The sequence below is a fragment of the Parasteatoda tepidariorum genome, chromosome 10, assembly GCF_982258835.1.
Source record: "Parasteatoda tepidariorum strain Cologne lab strain chromosome 10, Ptep-v5.0, whole genome shotgun sequence".
Lineage (NCBI taxonomy): Eukaryota > Metazoa > Arthropoda > Arachnida > Araneae > Theridiidae > Parasteatoda > Parasteatoda tepidariorum.
Genome location: NC_141764.1, coordinates 54,768,276 through 54,789,627, shown reverse-complemented (window position 1 = coordinate 54,789,627; position 21,352 = coordinate 54,768,276). Strand labels below are relative to the sequence as shown.

The 21,352-nt window shown below is 25.8% G+C and overlaps 1 protein-coding gene across 6 annotated transcripts in view; it reads left to right on the top strand.

Moving 5' to 3' along the window:
* The window catches only part of LOC107452990 (cell adhesion molecule Dscam1), a 308,431-nt gene that overhangs the window by 184,888 nt on the left and 102,191 nt on the right, over positions 1-21,352 (top strand). For all 6 annotated transcript variants that reach the window (XR_015429856.1, XR_015429858.1, XM_087153625.1 and 3 more), the window contains 5 exons: positions 1,862-2,010; positions 3,047-3,178; positions 6,529-6,693; positions 10,527-10,597; positions 12,921-13,155. Coding sequence is in view for 4 of the 6 variants with exons in the window: in XM_087153625.1 (XP_087009751.1) it covers positions 1,862-2,010; positions 3,047-3,178; positions 6,529-6,693; positions 10,527-10,597; positions 12,921-13,155 (752 nt within the window). In the remaining 2 variants the exon portion in view is untranslated. The remainder of the gene's footprint in view (positions 1-1,861; positions 2,011-3,046; positions 3,179-6,528; positions 6,694-10,526; positions 10,598-12,920; positions 13,156-21,352) is intronic.

Genomic DNA, 21,352 nt, shown 5'->3' with positions numbered 1-21,352 from the left:
TGATATGAATTTGAATATGTAGCTAAAAACAGAATAGCCGAATTCTAGTTGAACTTATTCTTTCAAAATTAAAAAAAACTTACCAAGAAAACGATTTAAATTAATTAAGAATCAGCACAAATGGCACTATTTCAAGTAACTTGGATAATTTTTTATTGTTGTTTTCCGAATTATATGGATACAGAAATATATACTATTCTATAACGAAGAAGAATATGCTATAACTATTACAATTCTGTATGTTCTGAATTCATATTTATTCACTGGAATGACGAAAGCAATGTTGACTTCACTTTAATTCGTAATGAATTGAAGACAGAAGAAATGTATTTTACCTTAATACACACATCTGTAACAGTATCCGAAATCGGAAGTCATCAGTTGCAAGTTTGTTGATAATAGAAATAAAAAATTATTGAGGAATTTTTCTTCAAATGTTTGGCGTGTTCTGTTCCTGAAAGATTTACTAATATTCTGGAGATTTTTTTCAAGTTCTTCGGCCTTTTCCTTAGGGAAATTTTGTTTCTTATTTGCTGCTAAAAAATGGCGTCTGATTCAGTCAATGACTTTGATGGAACTAAATGAAAACGTGATAAATTAATGTCCGATATTTACAGGCTCCCGCTAGACGGCGTACTCAAGCGTTGCGATCGCGAATATTAGACGGGTTAAAATTTTCTGTGTAGTCAACATTTAATCTATGCTATTGCCCACTTTATTTATAGACGTTGCTCTTCTTTGTTTTCTAATTATTATAAATAGCTGCATATCATTTTTTCTTTCAGTTGACACTTTAATGATTTCTTACAAATTTTTAGTTCAAAATAGATCTTTAATATTAATATCAAGTCAAAGGACAGATGCCAAAAACATATTCTAAAGACATATACGTGTACTAAAAATATTTACATAATTTTAATTATTTTTTATTGATTTATATCACTTTAATGTAATGACACTTTAAAAAAAATTTATAATTTTTTTGGTTCAATAAAAACTTCTTACTGATAATAAAGCAAGAACTAATACCATTTAATTTTTATATCTAAAAAATGTTCATTCTCATCAAAATGAAGTTTTATTGTTTGACTAAATAGTAGAAAAAAAAATTCTTAAAAAACTAAAATTCATAAACAACGTGTTATATATGTTATAGTTATTTGTATGGATTAGAAACGATTTTGAGTTCCAGACAAAATCGTTCATTATTTATTTATAATTAATGTTTCATAAAATACTTAAAAAATGTCAAATAAGATTTGTTTTTACTACTATTATCGTTTATTAAAGAACCTGTACAGAAACTCTAAAAGCTGTACACTTTTATGATCTTGTACGCTTTTAATATTTCTCAACACAGTACGCTGATGAAAAATATTTAATACTTTTTTTTAACTTTGAGGTTCTGTCTTACATTTTATCGTTACGTATCTTCAATGAGTCATTTAAATTTAAGATCAAAGTTTATTTTGCGCCAAATAAAAATTATTTCAATTAAAGAGCAAGAACTTCCATAAAAAAAGTTTTTTTTTCTTTCTAAAAACACTTTTTTCATGTTAGGATGGAAATTTTTAAAAAATTTGATGATCCGTGTGGTTTTCTTGTATGGATTCAATAAATTTCGAATATAGATTCAAACAAAAAATAACAAAATTATATAAAAGCTATAGCGTTACAAAATTGGAGTTAAATTTTTAGCTCTGAGTTAATGAAAATTATATGAAAAAATATTTCTTCAAATTGCTTTTACTTTAAAAATAAATAAAATTATTTTGTTTACACTTAAATGTGAATGAAAATAAAATATTTTTAGTTTGTATAATTTTGAGTTTTTGTGTGTTTTCTACCTTCAATTGAAAAGGTATGCCTTAGAAGAGAAGATTTATAATGAAGGAATTGAGACTACATTGAAAATATCTTCTGTGAATAGGAAGGATTCATCTCTTTTTACGTGTATAGCACAGAATGCATATGGGAGGGATGATACGAATTTTCAAATCGTAGTTCAAGGTAAGAATTGTTAAATTATTATTTCCTTTACTTAAGAAAGAATAAAATATTAAGTTTTAAAATCAAGTCAATACAGGATTTTAATGACAAGCTTGTAAAATATGTCATTTTTTCTACATAGAATAAAAATTCTGAGGATACAAAAAAAAAGATCTAAACAACGTTCTTAGATCATGATACTCATTAATTTACAGTTCCTAAATGAGCCATACATTCGAATGCAACTATAGAATAATTAAATATGTATCAATGAAAATCATTATAAAGGAAAAATTTTTACTTTCATTAAACATAATAATATAAGTTACATTACAAACGAAAATAAACACTAATTAACATCAGATAAACAATCAACTGAATATTAGTTACTTTCACACTAATTTTCAGTATTAAAAATTATTAAATGACTTGTCTTCTGTTTAAGTTTACAAATCATGATTTTTTTAATCATTGAAACAGTTGTTACTTTAAGTGAATGTCACAAACAAGAAGCACCATAGCCGCTTCAGTACACTCATTAAATGTGTCACTTTCCAGTGCTTCTTATTATATATTGGAAGAAAAAAATTAAATATTCAAAAACAATATCCACTTAACCGTGCTGATAAATGTAAAATAAAATAAGTAATTAGATATTTCCTAAGTATAAATTTTACCACAATTTATCAAAATATAAATTTCCTTTTTGTTCCTATGAAAAATATAGTTTAATCAGTATAATTATATTCTTCTTATCCCGAAGAATTTATAGTTTCTACAAGCTTTTAATTTTAAATATTTCAATTGAATCAATTAATTTTATCCTACTTTCAATTTCAGTTTGAATTGTCAAAAAACTCAATTAAATTTAATAAAGAACTCATCATTACTTTTTTTAAATTGTCCTCATCAGCGCAAACTACAGTCTTGATAAAATTAATTGGAATTCATTTAGCTTCCTTTTAATTAATGAGAAACGAGACGGAGTGAATTTCTTTGCGAGTTTGTTAAATAGATTTGCTGAGTTCTTAAAAACGTCTTATCTTTTCCTCACCAGAACCACCAGACCGACCATCAAGTGTAGATGTCACCACAAAGGGTAGTCGCTCGGCATCGATCACGTGGTCTGCTCCTTACAGTGGGAACAGCGTGATTGCGAAATATACTGTTGAACATAAATCTGCAAATGGTAAGTAATTACATACGAAGTACGTTAATTATAACAAGAAAATTGTTTGACAGTTAAAGTAATTAGTTTTTGTGGAAAAGTAATCTTTTTTAAAACTAATTACTTCGAAATTTAAATAAAAACTTTCAATGGAGAAGTCTATTATTATGCAAATTTAGCTCTGAAAAACATTTATTTTCTTGTTTCTTATATTTTTATGTAAAAAAAAAAAAGAAAAGAAAGTCATTAGTTCGTCGCGTTAAAACTAGGATCTCATAATGGACTAAATTTGATATATTAAGCAATAAGCTTTGTATATATTTTGTACATCGTTATTTAACAGAAATTAAATAATTATGCAGTGAGAAAAAAGTATGGTCAAAATTACCAAAATATTTAAAATTTTCCGTAATTCTGCTTCTATGGGAACATGAAAAAGCTGGATAATTGTTAAACGATGTGCTTTGGTAAAATTAGCTATTATTTTGAAAACCAGAATTCTCAGTAAACTGTTATTTTATGAACGGAAAAATTACAAAATAAATGGTTAAAACATTACCTTATTTGGATTTATTTAATCGAATTATGTTTTTTTAACCAAAGAAGCTATTTCTACACAGTGCAGTGATTTTTCCAGAATTTTTGTTTCACCGTGTTGGGTAAAAAAATGAAATGAAATAATTAATGGTGGAGGTAGTTTAAAGTTCACCATGTTTTAGTTCCATGGGTTCCAGCTTGCCTTATAAGTAAAAAGGAACAGATGCGCATTTCTAACCAAATAGCTATATTAATGATATTTGTCATGAAATTGTAGCAGTTCAACATCTTCAGAGAAATACTAGTTGTTGCATGATAACTTATTATTATTTTTTTGTATTAATAAATACTACTTTTTTGTCGAAAAGTCTAACCGCCATAGTATCTTTCTTGAAATAATATATTTCTCGTAATATCTTTCTTCTTCTTCACTCTTTCCAAGAACAAAACTTAATGTAAATCTTTTTAGATTGCCATTCCGGAAATTTTTTAAAAAAGTTACTCTCTAAAGAATAAAAAAAAATTATATCCTTAAACGTCTTCCAATATGAAATTTTTTATAACGACAATCCAAAGATTTTACAATTTTGGATGCAATATATTTTCGAAAATTAACGTAATATGAAGTAAAAATACAAACAAACTTAAAACGCAATATTAAAAGAATAATAGTACCTATTTAAGAACTATTCATAAAATACGTTAATGTAAAATCTTCCGAGGGAGATTGAGGGCCAGTTTACAAAAGGTTTTGAAAATCCAAAACAGTGACTTTTTGATAATATATCACATGTATACAAAACTCTAAGAGCTTTGCTTTTAAATGCAAGATAATTGTCAATTTATTGTTAATGATTTAACTGCAACTACTAGTAAAATAACAATCAATTTAGTAAGAACAGATTGCTGCAACAAATGCATTGGGTTTATCACATCTGTTGTTAAAATTAAAAGCATATAGGAAAAATAATACGAAAATGAAGTTAATAAGAACTATACAGAAAAAACTACTTCAGTTAAATGATGGTTTGGGGAAAAAATATTAAAATTTATTTCTTATTTTTTTGTCAAATAGTGCACAAACTCTTCTAGCTTTGCCTTTCCTTAAATATGCATTTTTTAAAAGTCAATTAAAACATATTTACTTGTAAAAAAATCATAATTGAGTTGCATTTCAGAATCAAGCAGGAATCAGAACTAATGCAAAGCTGTTCACTACATGTTATTTTAATTACAATTACTTAAATAAAAATTTATACTTGCTTATACGTCAAGTTTATACTAAGCATTTCGAAATTTCTTTTTTTAAATCAATGTAAAGTAAAAATGGATATATTTATCTTCTCTTTTAAGTCCCATGTAAATTTTAAAATATATCTTAACATTAATTCTCAAACTTTCGTTTTAATAAAGGATAGTCTTTTGATAAACTATCATATATTTTAAAGATTTTCATCTAAATACACTTAGATTGGATCATCATTTAGATTGGAGCAATGGTAAATGAATCTATTTATGTTAATAATTTCAAGTAGTTAATGATTAATAGTTTAATGTTTTTCTTGTATAGTCAGATTTATATTAACTATGAAGGGAAAACTATAGTGTAAGTTTTAGAATTTTACAACATGGTCGTCTTTAGTAATACAATATATTATTATTTCCCCAAGAACATCTGATTGCATAAACCGAAAAAGACCATCTTGTTACCGTTCTTTCTATAAATCTATTTATCTCTCTATGTCTCTCTTACTTTTTATATGCTTCTTGATCGTAATATATATATATATATATATATATATATATATATATATATATATATATATATATATATATATATATATATATATATATATATATATATATATATATATATATATATATATATATATATATATATATATATATATATATATATATATATTATTTATATATAAATTAGCAACTAAAGGCTTTCAGCATTTACGGTATGGCTGACATTAATAAAAGAAGAATAGTTTGTGCGAAAGGAAAGAAACTGAAATTACATGATTTTGTAAACTATGATCACAAGACAATACCCACAAAATCTTAGAAATAAGTACATTTGTTTGCAAGAGTTATATATATAATTAAAAGTAATGAAATTATCGAATTCTAAAAAAATTCAGAAACAAAATTTTATCTTACTAATTTTTCTTTACTTAGGGAAATTCTGAAATAAATATTTAGACGTTTTTAGAAGTATTTTTAATGTGCTTAATTTAATGAAAGTTTTTGAAGAATAAAATTTGTGGCTCTGACCCATCTACATTAAATTATGGAAATGTTTTGTTAACGATTGATTTAGTTAGTTTAAATACACTATTGTTTACTTCTACTAAATTATAGCTGCGTAACTACTAAATTATAGCTGCGTAACATAGACGTAACATAACTTGCCCCGTACTGGCAAAGTTCTATCCAATTTCCAAATGATATCGGATCTTATATTTAGTTTTCGCTTTAAGCCTTGAATTTTAATTCTAAAATTTTGTACTGAACTAGACATGTTTAGGCATCTGAAGTTCACTTATTTTTAATAAATCCACTGCTCATGAAACGTTATTCAAGAATCCAAATCGCAGTGTAGTCAAGTACTGATTAATTTATTTTTGTTATTCACGCCGTACGAAGAAAGGGTAATCAGCTAGTTGTTTGATGAAAAGCAAAAGTATATTTGAGTACTGAAAAGTTATTTCAATATGCTAAGTAAGAGCAATATATCATTTCAAAGTTTTTGTGTAACAATACATTATAACCGTATGATATCTTTTAAAAAATATTATTACTTTCTTTTTTTAATTTTTTTTCAGAACCATGGTCATTAGCAAAGACGAGTATAGTTGATAGCACTGAAAGCATACATACCATACAAGGCCTTATACCCCATATGACATATCATGTTAGAGTGAAAGCAGAAAATGCCATTGGAAGTGGAGACTTTAGTGAACCTATAACTATTGTTACTGAAGGCGAAGGTGATAATACTTTATGAGCAAATTATTTTTCTAATTTTAACGAATATAATGCATGACACTTAAATTTTCTTCAAAAGTCTTACCTTGGAAAAAAGTTGCATATTTGAAAATGATGATTTTTTATCATAGTCAATGCAAATTTATGGTGTTTAATTATAACGTTTTCTTTTCTTTTTTTATTTTATTACAATAAAATATTGCATACTTATCCTTGCTATTGCTTAAAATTTGTCAAATGAGAAATTTAAAAAAGCTTATTATTATCCTTAACCTTTAAATTCCCACCGCTAATTTTACTTAAAAATTTTAAATTTACTTAATAAGCTGAAGGGAATAGGTTTTTTGATATAAATTTGATTAAATAATTTTTAAACTTTCATATATTTCATTATTGATTTCATTGCTATTATTATTGCAACTATTGAATTAATTTTATCAGTGACAGCATGCGCAAACCGCCTTATTGCCAAAATAGATTTTTTTATATATTTTATACTCTAGAATCAGTTTTAACTAACTCAGTAGAAATCAGTTGTAACTGAAATCAGTTTTAACTAACTCAAAATTTTTTTTTAATTCATTCAATCTGAAGTGTACTTAATTTTCAAATAATTTATGTAAATTAAATAAATATTTCAGTCATTTTAATAAATACGTTTTTAATACATTTTCAATTCAATTTCACAGAGTTCAAATTTTTATTCACTTTCGCAAAGCGTTCCGAATTCCAGTGCCTTTCGTGAGGGTTTAAAATCAAAATTCCTTAATTCCAATTTTTTATATGTATTTTCATTTGATTTTTCAAAAATATTTAAGCTGCTATTGAAAAGCTAAACCTTGTTCCTGAACAATATAAAAATAACACTATTGTGAGTGTACATTCAAAATTTCATAAAACTAGCAAATAATATAACAAATTCTTAAATCAATATGCTAGTTACGATATCTGTTTTTTTTCTGCTTCATTATTTTTTGATGAAATTGTAATAGGTATCATTTTTAATATAATATTTGCCATTAATTGATATTATTTTTCAATTAAAAACTCGCAGATTTTCTCATATGAAATTTAACACTGAACCAAAAGTATGGTCAAAACTACTATAATACGCTAAAATTTACTATATATCTGGTTCGATGGAAGCACAAAAAAATCGGCAATTTTTAGTGACACTCTTTTGTAATGAATTTGAAAGAATTAACAACAAAATATGATTTTATAATATGTGACAAAATTTGGTCATGTGGTAAAATTTGAAACTTTTATCATTATACTCTAAAGAACGAAATAAAATTTGCTTTTATTTTAAATTTTTAACATTTATTCGGCTAATTTTACTGATTTGAATACAATATATTTTGATTTTATTTATTTATTTAACAGAAATATTATTACTATGCAGTAAAGCAATTTTACTAGATTTTTTTCCATTGAGTTATTTTTTTTAAAATTTATAATAAATATATCTTTTGCGCAATGTTGGCGCTTAAAATATTCTTATCATTGCAATAGAACACTTATTCTTTAATAATCTACTCTTATCCATTCTTAATAATTATACCTTCTTCGGTTCAAACATATTTTGCGAATATTTTTTTCCGTATAAGTCTTTTTCCTACATTTTAATCCTCTTACTCTAAACTAGAATTCCATTTACAATGTCTTATTAAGTTCATGACAATAAGCAAATTTTATAAAAGCTTATAAATTATTTATTTAACATTTTAGAAAAAGAAATTATTTCTCTTTAGAAATATTTTGAAAACATAAAAATTTTCTATACGTCTTCCTGATATAGAAATTCGTAAACATTTAATGTATATGAGTGCTTAATTTTTATTATTGCATATAACATAAAACTATATACCGAAAATATGTTCAAAATAATATTTTCTGTGAAAACTAGCTAAAAAAGAAAATTTCCCAAAATTCTAAAGGTTCCTATTTCCATGAGCCTAAGCACATTGTATATATTAAACATATTAATGTTGCCTTGCATTTGTAATTGGTAGGAGAAACTATATAAATAATATTTTAAAAAAGTTTATCAAAAGAAATTTAAAATTTTATCTTACTAAAGTAAAAATTAAATGCTTGAAATATAAAGTGAATAAACGCACCTCTTGATAGATGAATTAATTAATACGAATAAATTGAGTGTTCAGAATGTTTTATAAATTGATTAAATCTGAATTTCAGAATGCATTGTTAACTTTTAAAAGTTTATGTGTCCACATCATGCGTATGGACATATTTGGAATAATATTGAAATAAATAAATGATCTTAATACAAAAAAAATATTAATTTATATTGCTACAAATTGTAACTACAGAGTCATAAACAACAAATTTTGACTAGTGAATGATATACGGATAATTTTATTATTAAGGTTTTTTATTTACATAAAAAAGGACAAAAATGATTAAATGCGTGCTCAAAAACTATTGAAAAACAATTGCCACGCACAGCAAATGTCTAATTTTAATATACTTTAATACTCCCTAAATGGACTTATAACATATTTACTAGAAGCTTTATTGTCAAAATTAAACTTGAAAGTTAAAATTAGCAATTTGGTATAAAATAAAAAATATATATAAAAAGGAAGTTTGTTTAGTAACAGCAAAGGCAAAACAAAAAATAGAAGGAAATAAGAAATTCTCTAAAAGTAAAAAATCTAACGAAATAAAAAAAATTCAAAGGGTATAAAAGTGAACCGAGATTTATTTTCTTGCGCCTTCAGAAATTTTCTTTCATAAAATGAAAAAAAATTCAATTATCAAAATAAAGAAAAGAAAACTAACGTATATTTTCAAAGCTGACAGAAAAATAAAATTGGAAAATTTTTACCAACATACTGGAAGCTTTTATGTTTTTTTTTTAAATTAATGCAATTTTATTCAAAGAATGTGAACAGAATGAAGCCTTAAACTGCTTAATTAATTATTCAACAATCTGTTGAATATCATCTATAGTATTTAGTCAAAAAGAAAAAAGAAACATATTTTCGAAAGATTTCTTTCCGTTCTCTAGATTTGTTTTTATAAACAGGATAGAGGTTTTTTCGTATTATTTAAAAACGATAAAAAAAACTTACTTTATTTTGAACACATTTATCTCTTATAAATCGGAAGAATTTGAATTTAAATTTAAAAATTGTAACGTAAAAAATAATATCGAATTAAAAGTTTTAAAACTGAATTGGTATATTTATGGGTATAATACTGAAACTAGATTATTTTGCTTTATTTTAGGTTATGCGTATACGAAATTAATTTTGTAGATATTGTTGACGCTATATAGCTTTAAAACTGACACAAGTTGTAAGAGATTAGTGTTAAAGCAACGCAATTCTTAAAATAATGTTTCATTTTATTGCTTCCGTCTCACTAGAGTTGCGCAAATAAGTTATTGTTTTCAATTTAGGGGACATCCTTAGGGTTGATTTTCAAAAAAATACTGGGAAATGAGTCCACTTAATTAGCACTAGTCAAACCAGTTTCATATAAAATATTCAGCAAAGGCATTCCAATTTGCATTTATGTAAGCAGCATTGATGTAAACCACAAGTTATATAAAGTGTGTAACACGCCAAAGAAACAGTTATGAATATTAATTAAAAATAATAATTGTATGTCCACCATGCCATTTTAAATTTCATAAACCATTTTCTTTTGAGAAAAAATTTTTTTGTAATTTTTTTACAAAATTTTGTGATTTGAGAAGAAAAATAAGTTTTAAAAGACTTATTTTTGATACTTCTTATAAAATAAAATGTAATGCTGTTTTAGGGAGTTTCTAAAATGAAAATTTTTTCTCTGTTTTATACAGCTCCAAGCGGTCCACCAAGAGATCTTCGCGCCGTTGCGACAAATTCACGAACCATACACGTAACCTGGAAGGTAAAGGAAAATTTTCTATTTAATGAATAATTGAAATGTTATAAAGTTAATAATTTTCATATCAAATAAATGTTACTCATATTTTTAGGGGATTGAACAAAAGTTAAAATTGTGTTTGCATTTTTTAAAAATAATTGTAGCTTTAAATGCCAAATTTAGCTGATATTAATAGTTCAAGTAATAAGCTGGATAAAACCATGTCATTAAATTTTCTCTTTTTAAATTTGGCAGCTACGAGTAGAAAATTTCTTAATTGTTTTTTAATTATGAAAAAATCCTTTAGTTCTAACAAAAACATTATTTATATATTTATGAAAATCCTATTATGAAATACACCATCATATATTTCAGAGGGTAGTTATATTTTAGAGTAATGTCACTACCAACGTAGTTGATATTGGTATTCTAACTTAAATCCTAATTTCCACTCAAGAACACTGTAAAAAATTCCGAATCAAATTACGGTAAAAAGTACCGGTACCTTAAGGTTTCAGTATTTTTTTACAGTAAAGTCCATTTTCACCAGTACAAATCTGAGAAGCAAGAAGAAAAGAAATCTGATACACCGTAATTTTTACAGTAATAATCAGCGTAAAATCTCTGAATCGCTCAATTTAAATGAAAACTAATATAAAAATTACAATATCATACTTTACGATAAAATGAATTTCATGGATGCTGCACTCGAAATGCCAATATTTAATACCGTTATTTGATCCGGAATGGATCACATTGTATATCAAAATAATTTTGTATAGTTGTATCTTGAAAAAAATTTTAAATGGCTCAAAGTCCCGTTCCTGTAATTAAATAACTGTAAGTGCAAAATATACTTCCGAAGCATGACCATATGACAAATTATCAGTTAAAGCATTTATCAAAATATTATCTACAATGCTGGGTAAATTTTGAAAGGCTCCTGGAATTGAATATAAAATTCACTCTTTAAACTCCTAAGAAAAATTGCGAAAATGTACGAGCAATATCCGCATCATAGAATGTTATACAAGGCTATAAAACAAGTATTATATACAAATTATAGCATGCATTTATTTCGCGAGATTAATGATTTTTTAAAGGCAGAGATACTCGAAAAACGATTTACAACCAATGTCCAATGTAAAGAAAAACACGAAGAAAAAATTATAAAAGCTATTTATTAAAAAATTTTGAAATGGTTAAATTTTACTTTTTTTCAATTTTCTCACATTTGTTTCCTATGTTTAAACTTGTGTTAATATTTTCATCATATTTTTTAAACAAAATTTCATTAGCAATAAACAAAAAAATTATTTTTGTATTGGTATATATTGAAATAATGAATAAAGCGCAGTCTAGCTATTCCCAACGTAATACTTGTTTATAGCATTAAATTAACGCAGTGACATTTCTGCACAAAGAAACAAGGGTTTTTAACACAAGGAGAATGAGTAATTTCTAATTTAATACATCTGAGACATTTAGTAAATTAAGCTATTTGATCAAATTTACGAATTAAAATCATAATTTTTTCCTTGATGTATTCCACATTCCTTTGATCTTGACAAAACACGTATTTTATAGACTTTTTTACCACCCGATTTCATCCAAATAAGAGCGTACTAGTTTCAATCCATAACACTATTTAAGAAAAAGCAGAAACACAGATTAAAAACTTGTTTTATTGAGCTAAAAGAATAGCTAACAAATATTTAACTTACCGAAAATAAGTCTCTTAGTTTTTCGAAAAAAAAAAAGAATAAAATAGACGGTTTTCAAATTATAAGCTTTTGAAAAAAATCATTTGAACGTTGGCGTTAAAAAATAACTATATTTTGTTTTCATTTTTAAATAGCAAACCGAATGTCTGCAACTAGTTTCATGTGTCTTTTTACAAATTGCTGCAGAGGTTCAAATGGCTGATTCTGGTTTTATCCACCTTTTATTCAACTCTCCCTTCTTATTGCGTTGTTTCTTACGTAATACAAATGCGTGTGATATGGTAGATAGTAAAATATATTATTTTTTAAATAGTTCCGTAATTTTGTAAATTATTTCAATTATAATCAATTTAATGCTTAAAATTTATCATTTGGTGAGTATTATTGTTTTTCCTTGGATCGATCTTGAATTTAATCTCTTTATTCTTCTTTTTTAAATATTATTTTTAAACGAAAAAATATAGCTCATACTATTTAAAAATATTTAGTTCTATAATAGATGCGTTTATTGTTTTTTAGTGCATAACAACTATATGCATTCACCATATTAGTATTTAATGTCTTTTAATACATAGGAAAATATTTTATTTATTTTTACTTACACTAACTATGTTTAAATTCAGCCTCCATTGAAGGAAGATACCTTGTCCCCAATCGATGGATATTACGTTGGATACAAAGGCAGAAATAGTGACCAGTTTGCATACAAAACATTGGAAACATCAATCGGAACAGCGTTGGAATGTGAAATAACAGATCTATCAAAAAATACAAAATACCGGGTTATAGTTCAAGCTTTCAATAATAAAGGCGCTGGACCACCTTCAGAGGAAACGCAAGTTCAGACTTTAGAGTTTGGTACGGTAGGACAATTTTTTTTTTTAATATTACCTATATATTTTTCTTCAAAAAATTTAGAAAATGCAGGACAATTTTTTTACCATGGTATTTCTTTGAGTATATCATTCTATACTCAACTTTCTAACCAAAAATTTTTGCAGACTTAACAAGTTAATACTACTGCCTTCACAAATTATCCCTGCCATAACTACGAAACAGTTTAGTCAGACATTGGGCGAATTGACATTTTCCTCTTCCTATAATAATCAAAGATTGAATTTTTATTCTAAGAAATTTTAATTTTGATGATTTTTGGAGAAATTATATTTCGAAAAAAATAATTCTTTCTTAATTTGTAATTAAATTAAAAATTCTTATTAGGACATTTATCACCACTAATTTGCCCAAATCGGGTTTGCGCATGTCGAAAATAAATATATCGTTAACAAAGGATTTTTTAATAAAGTTATTATCTTTTATAACATATGATTAACTCAATGATTATTTATAGGATTTAATTACGATATTGGATATTTATTTTTTCTCATTAAATTTTGGAAGAGTTTTACTATTTGACTTTTGGATAAATAAGTACTTAATTGTTTTTAATTCTATTGTTTTGATTAAAATTAATAAGATTAACAATTTAAAAAACTTTTTAAGAAAATTGAATTAGTTCATTTATATTAAATTTAAAATCATCTTTTTATCGTATACATCAAAAATGCAGATATTTTCTTCGTTTTTAATGCTTCATTCCAAGAAACAGAAATTAATATTATCTTAATGATAAAGAAATAATATTATTTACTCGGGGTAAGTATTATTTAACAAAATTTTATAATATTAAAAATTAAAAATAATTGAATTGATGATAATTGAATAATTAAAGATAATATTAAGAGTATAATTTTTTTTATAAAATTGTAAAAATAAGTTAGCTAGAAGTGATTAATTAGAAAATTATATCATTGTGGAATTCCATTTATTTGAACAAAGTTAAGTTTTGCATTGTAAAGGAAATTATCAAAAAAACAAATAATAATTATAATTTCCCACCAATCGCAACTAATCTAATTTTTATATTCATTGTAATAACTCAAAAGTACACATTTTAGTTTAGGAAATTAAAACTCGCAATGGAATTATTTTTGTAATGGAATTTTGTCAAATAAAATCTGATGTAGGTAGATTTCTGTGATAATTAAAAAATAAAACCTTCTTAAATAACATTGTTAATAATTTTATTTGAGCAGTTAGAGAAAACAGTGCTAGGTTAATTAAAGTATGTATTAGACCCACAAGTGATTTTTTTAAATTTAATATGAATTTAAAGAAATTTCGAATTGAAAATTTTGTATGTAAACTGTATTGATAATTTAAATTTTAATCTTTAATGGAAAGCTAAAAAATTTTAATGATACTATTATTATTTAAATTACTAATCTTGGAATTTTAACTACCGTAAACCGGGGCGAGTCTACCCATTTTTTCAGTTTGTCAACTTTCAAGTGGCCAAACTTTTGTAAATATTAAAGAAAAAAGGCTTTTAATAGGTGTTTCGGAATCGCTATTTATCCCTCTTTAAAGCTGTGAAATTGATTTTAGAAAATATTAACAGTTACGCTGTTACTGTATATTTTTATAGAACTGCTGACAAATCTCTCGTATGGGGTGAGTCTACCCATTCTACTAAAATGAATGTTTGCATTGTAAATAATTAAATTTTACTATTAAATTGTTACTTTAGTTACTATATAGGATATTTATGAAATAAAATTCATAACTTTATTATATATTCCATTTTTTTATTCTTAAAATAACACAAATTGAGTATTTGATCGATTATCACATTTTGATCACATTATAAAATAACATTTTTTTTCTAATTATTGTTGATAAAAATAAATTAAAATTAATATAAATTTACAATTAAATAATTATTAAATAATAATAATTAAAGATTATTAACAAAATCGAAATTCAAACATTAGGAATCATGAAAAATCCTTTTCCCATTCTTTTGGGTGGTAATAATAATTTATAAATAATAATTTATTTAACTGGCATTAAATAAAAATAGTTAATTTTGTAATATAAAAATTGAAAAAATAGGTAAAATAAACATATTTTATATTTACATTTATATTTAACCTATGAATTTTTTTATTAATGATAAATTTATCAATGTAGAATTAAAATAATATACTCAAATTCATTTAAAATGACTTAATTTTAATATAAACAAAGTTCTAAATTATATTATTACGCTTTATTAAAACTAAATACGAATGGGTAGACTCGCCCCGCGAATTCTGGCTTTTTGTTTACAACAGCAAAACTTACATTCTTTTTGTTTTTTTTTCATATAAAATTAATGTAATCTTAGTCTTAGATAAGTTTATCACTTAACCAATGTGAAACTAGTAATAATAATAACGTACTTACGGAGCACCAACTAAAAGTTTGCTGATTTTCAATACAAATCTCTCAAAAGACGTTTGAACAGGTCGGTTAAAAAGACACCAAATAAATAAAAACGGATCAAACTACTACAGCACCATCTTCCTTAGAGTCTGAACTAAGTCCTCCGTCGGTAAAAATTTTTTTATTTTCAATTTAAAATAGTGAAAATTAAATAAAACTAAAATGGGAAGACTCGCCCCTGGATGGGTAGACTCGCCCCGATTTACGGTATTTTTAATTCCTTTTCTAAAGTTTAACAGATAATTTCTTACAGACGATTTTATAGTTATTGTTTGATTTGTTCATATGGGTAATTACGAAATTTCTTTGTAGTTTTTCAACTGCTTTGTAAATTTAAAAAAAAAGTACTTGTGGAATTTTCTCTGCTATTGAATTTTTCTTTATTATGAAAAAAAGAGTTTTGAAAGTAATAATAAACAGACCATTTTCAGTTAATAAACCTAAAGGTAAAAATATTTAAAAGACAAAAATATATAGGTAAAGATAGAAAGGTATTAGATATTTTTTAACGAAACTTTTTGAGATCATTAAGAAAGTTTTTTAGAATTTTATTAATTGATCTAAGATAAATGGTTCTAAATTTTGTGCATTTCAACAATAATTTTCTTAGTTCTAATTATCTATAATTTTTAAATTATCAGTAATAGCAGGCTTGTCAACAAATTTTATTTGCCGATATTTATTGATATTTGTCAACAAATTCAAAATATTTCTCACAGTGACATTCATTATCGGATATATTAACTTTCCCTAAATTTTGGTTAGTATCATTATAATTAAAAATAGTTCTACCAAAATTTTTTATTAGTTATAGCTTTTAATTATGTTAAAATCTTTTAATGGAAATAAATTTTTTAAATTGTCAAATATATTACGAGCTTTGATCATATCAAAAATAGGGTTTTGAAAGTTAAAAAAAATAAGTTAAAAGTTTTAATTTTAATTATATCATTTCCTTTAAAGAAGAAAATTAAATCTTTCAACTATTTAATATTGTATTATAAATAAAATTGAAATTTAATTTGTCACTTTTAAAAAATTTTTATTACATCCTGATCCTCGTATACCTCGATTTGCATGATTATATTTAATGTGAAGAAGTAAGAGAGTACAGAAGTTATTAAAGTTAATCTGTGTATGTTGAATGGTATCGTTTAGCTCATACGGCAAAATTGTTTCGTGTTGAAGCATAAAATAATTATATTTTCATAGTCTTAAATCATAGGCATCTAAAATGTTTATATATATATATATATATATATATATATATATATATATATATATATATATATATATATATATATATATATATATATATATATATATATATATATATATATATATATATATATATATATATATATATATATATATATATATATATATATATATATATATATATATATATATATATATATATATATATATATATATATATATATATATATATATATACATATATATAATGCATGATAATAATAAAATTTAAATACTAACTGTCTACTCAATGAGATATACTAGATAAATAAAAAATGCCCGTATCGACCGAAAAGCTGCGATTTACAATTTACAATAACTGATAGAATTTTTTTTACGTAAATATTACTTTTTTTTCCAAATTCCGTTTCTGCACTACGTTTTGGAGTGTAGAAAATTTTTTGTAGAAGTTTCCCAGTTCAGATTCTCAAGTTTTTCATTAAAATATATTTGTAATAATCGAGCAGTAAATATCTATTAAAGACAAAATTGAATTTTCACATAAATAAATCAAATATATTATCACACTTCATTAAAAGATAAATGTTAATCGTTTTCTTTAAATATGGAAGAAAATAACTTCATTTAAAACATTATTTTAAATTTTGTAAATTCTGACTCATGATTCATGATTAATCTACCTAATAAGATAAAAAAATAAGCAAGTGATCACCTAATACAGAAATTCTAAAATAAATTAATACTTCATGCACAACCTCATTTTCCTTAATTTCCTTCTGCCATTTCTCAACCATAAATAGCCAGAAACAAGGCCTGCACTATGTTTTAAACATGACTTTAACTATGGTTGATAAATTCATCTACCCAAAACTCATTTCAGTTCAAAGAATTTCACTGAGTATATTAAGGTTTCCCCTGATGAATTATTTAACAAAGGCTTCATCATTAAACCTTTTAAACATGCTTTAACTTAATTATTATAATCTAATTTTAAAATAAATAACTTAAAATAAAAATGTTTTAAAATACATATTTTAGTTAAAAGTGTATTCATTAATAATAAATATTAATAACTAACATTTTGTTCCTTGCGAGCTAAGTAATTTTTAATTAACTATATTAAGAATCTTCAAACAAATCAATACAATGCATCTACAAATCAATACGTACACAAATAGATCAATACATCAATTCACTGATCGTTCTCTGATTCAAGTCGAAATTACGATCTGTGGATGAATGAATGGATGCATGAAAGGGTCCGTCCTATAAACGGGAGCAACGTATGTTGTGGCAGAAGTCGAATTCTTGGCCATAGATGGCGCCACTGGAAAACCAGAACAATCGCTCCCCTTCTGCCTAAACATGCATACGTTCACAACAACAGCAAGAAGAACCTTCAATACTTACTCTAAGCTTTACTCACTGTCTTCTGTGACTAGCTGGTTTAACATTTAAATACACCAGCAGCTGAAGTTCAGCTGCCTTCGGCAGAATTGCTTTGATTGCTTCAAATTCCTGTTGTAAATACTTTATAAACAGATCTACGGTGGTATTTGAATATTTAAAGTTCTTTAATTCATATGTTATTTAAAAATAGCTCTTCTATCAATTGCGTAAAAAGCTATAAATGCTTTATAAATGAACCCATGGATGTATTTGAATATTTAAAGTTCTTTAAATCATATGTTATTTAAAAATGGTTCTTCTATCAATTTTTAAGATTGAGATTTTGATATATGGTACCTGGGATGACTCTACTGTTTCTTGATCACTTCTTTCCTTAAACACAACAGTAGCTACGGTCATTTCTATTTTAAAGATAAGCATATTGTTTCTCAAAATACAAAATTATTTCAGGTGAAAAGTTTCAAAATGTTTTACTGTATTAACACGCCGCCTCGTCTCTTGGACTTTAAGCTTTATAAGTAGTACGAAAATGAATTCTCACAGGAGATAAGGCAGGGGCCTATTTTCCATGAGAACTCCTAAATAGTCCTCCACTTATTATGTATTAGGGGCTGGCAAGTTTTCCTGCCCTACACCTAATCAGAAAGTGATGATGAACGTCTTTAGATGGCTAAGAGACTTTTTCGAACACTTTAACCGTGTCATCCCTAGTAATAACATTGTTGTCTGTTAAATTTTATTCCTTTTTAAAGACTAATGACTATAAGTCAGATTCCGACAGAGATTTTTTGCAAGAAGGACTCTTTAGGACTTGAAGAAGTCCTAAAGAGTTGAACAGCAGAGTAAAAGAAAGTGAATGAGAAACTTCTAAGGCTGTGTGCAAAGCATAACGGAGCGTTGGTAACGAGGGATTGCTCAGAAATATTAACAACATAACACCATGATTAACAGATTCCAAGGAAGCGTAGGAGCTATTAAAAGACTCGATAAAAAGTTAACTGAGAGTCCAAGCAAGCAACTTGAAATTTTGAAAGAGATTCCTACCAGAACATGACTGCCGAGGGAGAAAAAAGTTGTATGGATGTTCATGTACTTTTAATCAGGCCCACCGACGAATCAGCCTCATCTGATGAGAAGGAAAATGACTTTTTGGAGTTGCTGAATCATACTATAGATAGTAACTGGGAGAAAAATAGGTTGAAAAAAATTGAAATGAGGGCGTTATTGTTCCTAATGCCAAAACTAATTAAACCTTTCAAAACGATTTAAATTCTTGTAAAATTTTACACTTTTAATTTAGGCTTCAAGCACGCCGGTTCGTCTTAAAAGGTGAAGCTGAAAGGATTAAATTTTATGTGAAATCGAAAGCGAAGTCGGTTTGAACACTTTAAGAAAGAAATTAAGATTTAAAAGGAGCAAAGTTTACTTTTTATCCACGAATAGGAAACCTCTAGGTAGTCTAAATTTATTCAAAGCTTTTTGATTTGGTGAAGCTGAAGGTCTAAAGTTGAGATGGAAGATAATAACCACTAAGAAGTATCATAGAATCTTGCTCTATTCCAAGTCTTATCAAGTAAGAGACATGGCAGTTGACTGTAAAATGTTCAAAGTATATGCCAACGATATAGTATCAGGTAACCCAATGAATCAAGAATAAAAGCTTTGCGCGAAATTCAAGTCTGTGAATGAAAGATTCGCAACTAATTTGAAGATAAACCATTGTTCCTTGAGCCGGATTTATCCATCAAAGAAATAAATCATGGTCAACAATGGAAGGAGTGCATAAACCTGCCCCCGGACACCTGCCAGTCTACAACTGTTTTTAGTTCTATTGAAATTTTAAATTATAATTTTAATCTTTCCCTATTGTATTGATTTGAATACTTTGATTTGAGTAATTCTCTCTTCTTGCTGTAATGTGCAAATAAATACTGATTTTTCGCTGTCCTGGACAGTCAGAGCTTAGTACATGGGTCACGATATGGTTAATAGCACGTTGCTGTCAGCCTAGAATTCTTGGAGGTCATCTGGAGACAAGTGGCATTGTAAACCTGTAGCTTTGGACACTTTGACTCTTACTCGTCCTTCTTTGTCTTTTTATTCACGTTAGTGTGCTGTATTTTATGCGTAAGTCGTGACTTTGTTACTACGAGTCGGGTAAATGTTTTGCACTTTAGCATAGTAGCGATGGATTTTGTCACATATGGATGGATGTTGTTCACATATTTTTGGTAAATGGGGCTAAAGTTTTAGGGGAGTTATGGAAATTTTACAGCGGCCTAGGCCTATAGGCCCATTCGCCGAATGCAGTGAAACTACAATTTTTAATTTGACAGCAATTATATAGAAATAAAATGTTAAAAATTTTAGTTATATGTTTAGGGGAGTTATATGTTTAGTATCAAATGTTAACAGTATTTACATAGATTTGGTTTAAAAGATTTAGCTTCCAATTCTAAAGGATTAAATTTTAAACGTAAAAGTTCCCATCTACGAAAATTGCATCTTCATCTGAATTTTTGTTCATTAAATTCTTATTTAACTTTTTTTGTTTAAAAACTTGTTAATTAAAAAAATCAGACTATTTAGTAATGATGTAGAAAGCTAGATCTTCATTTTTTTTTAACAATTCCGTATTTATCCTTTCAATAACATATGTTAACTGAGTGCGGTCAATTGGGATATGTTACTTATTGTAAAACTAAATATAATTTATTTACTCATTGATTAGTTTTAAAAAATTACGTAAGTTCAAATACCATTTTAAATATATGCTTAACATTAAATATTGCTTAGAAAAGGAAAAACCGTACAATTTCTTATGAAGACACAGCTTTTAATTTTAACTGCTTAACATAGAATATTAATGTAAGAAGATGGTATCATAAATATCTTTAAAATATGAATAATGAAGGAAGAATTTATAGGAATTAGAAAGAAATATTTTGTAGGTAAATATTTACTTTGTAGCTTTTTATTAATTTTGTTAGCTGGCACCCAAGAAAATTTCAATCTTTGGCTTCAGCTGAGAAACATACAATCTGATTTACTGTCTGAAAATGCACAGACCAGACATCATTTTAATTTGACTTTCGTACAT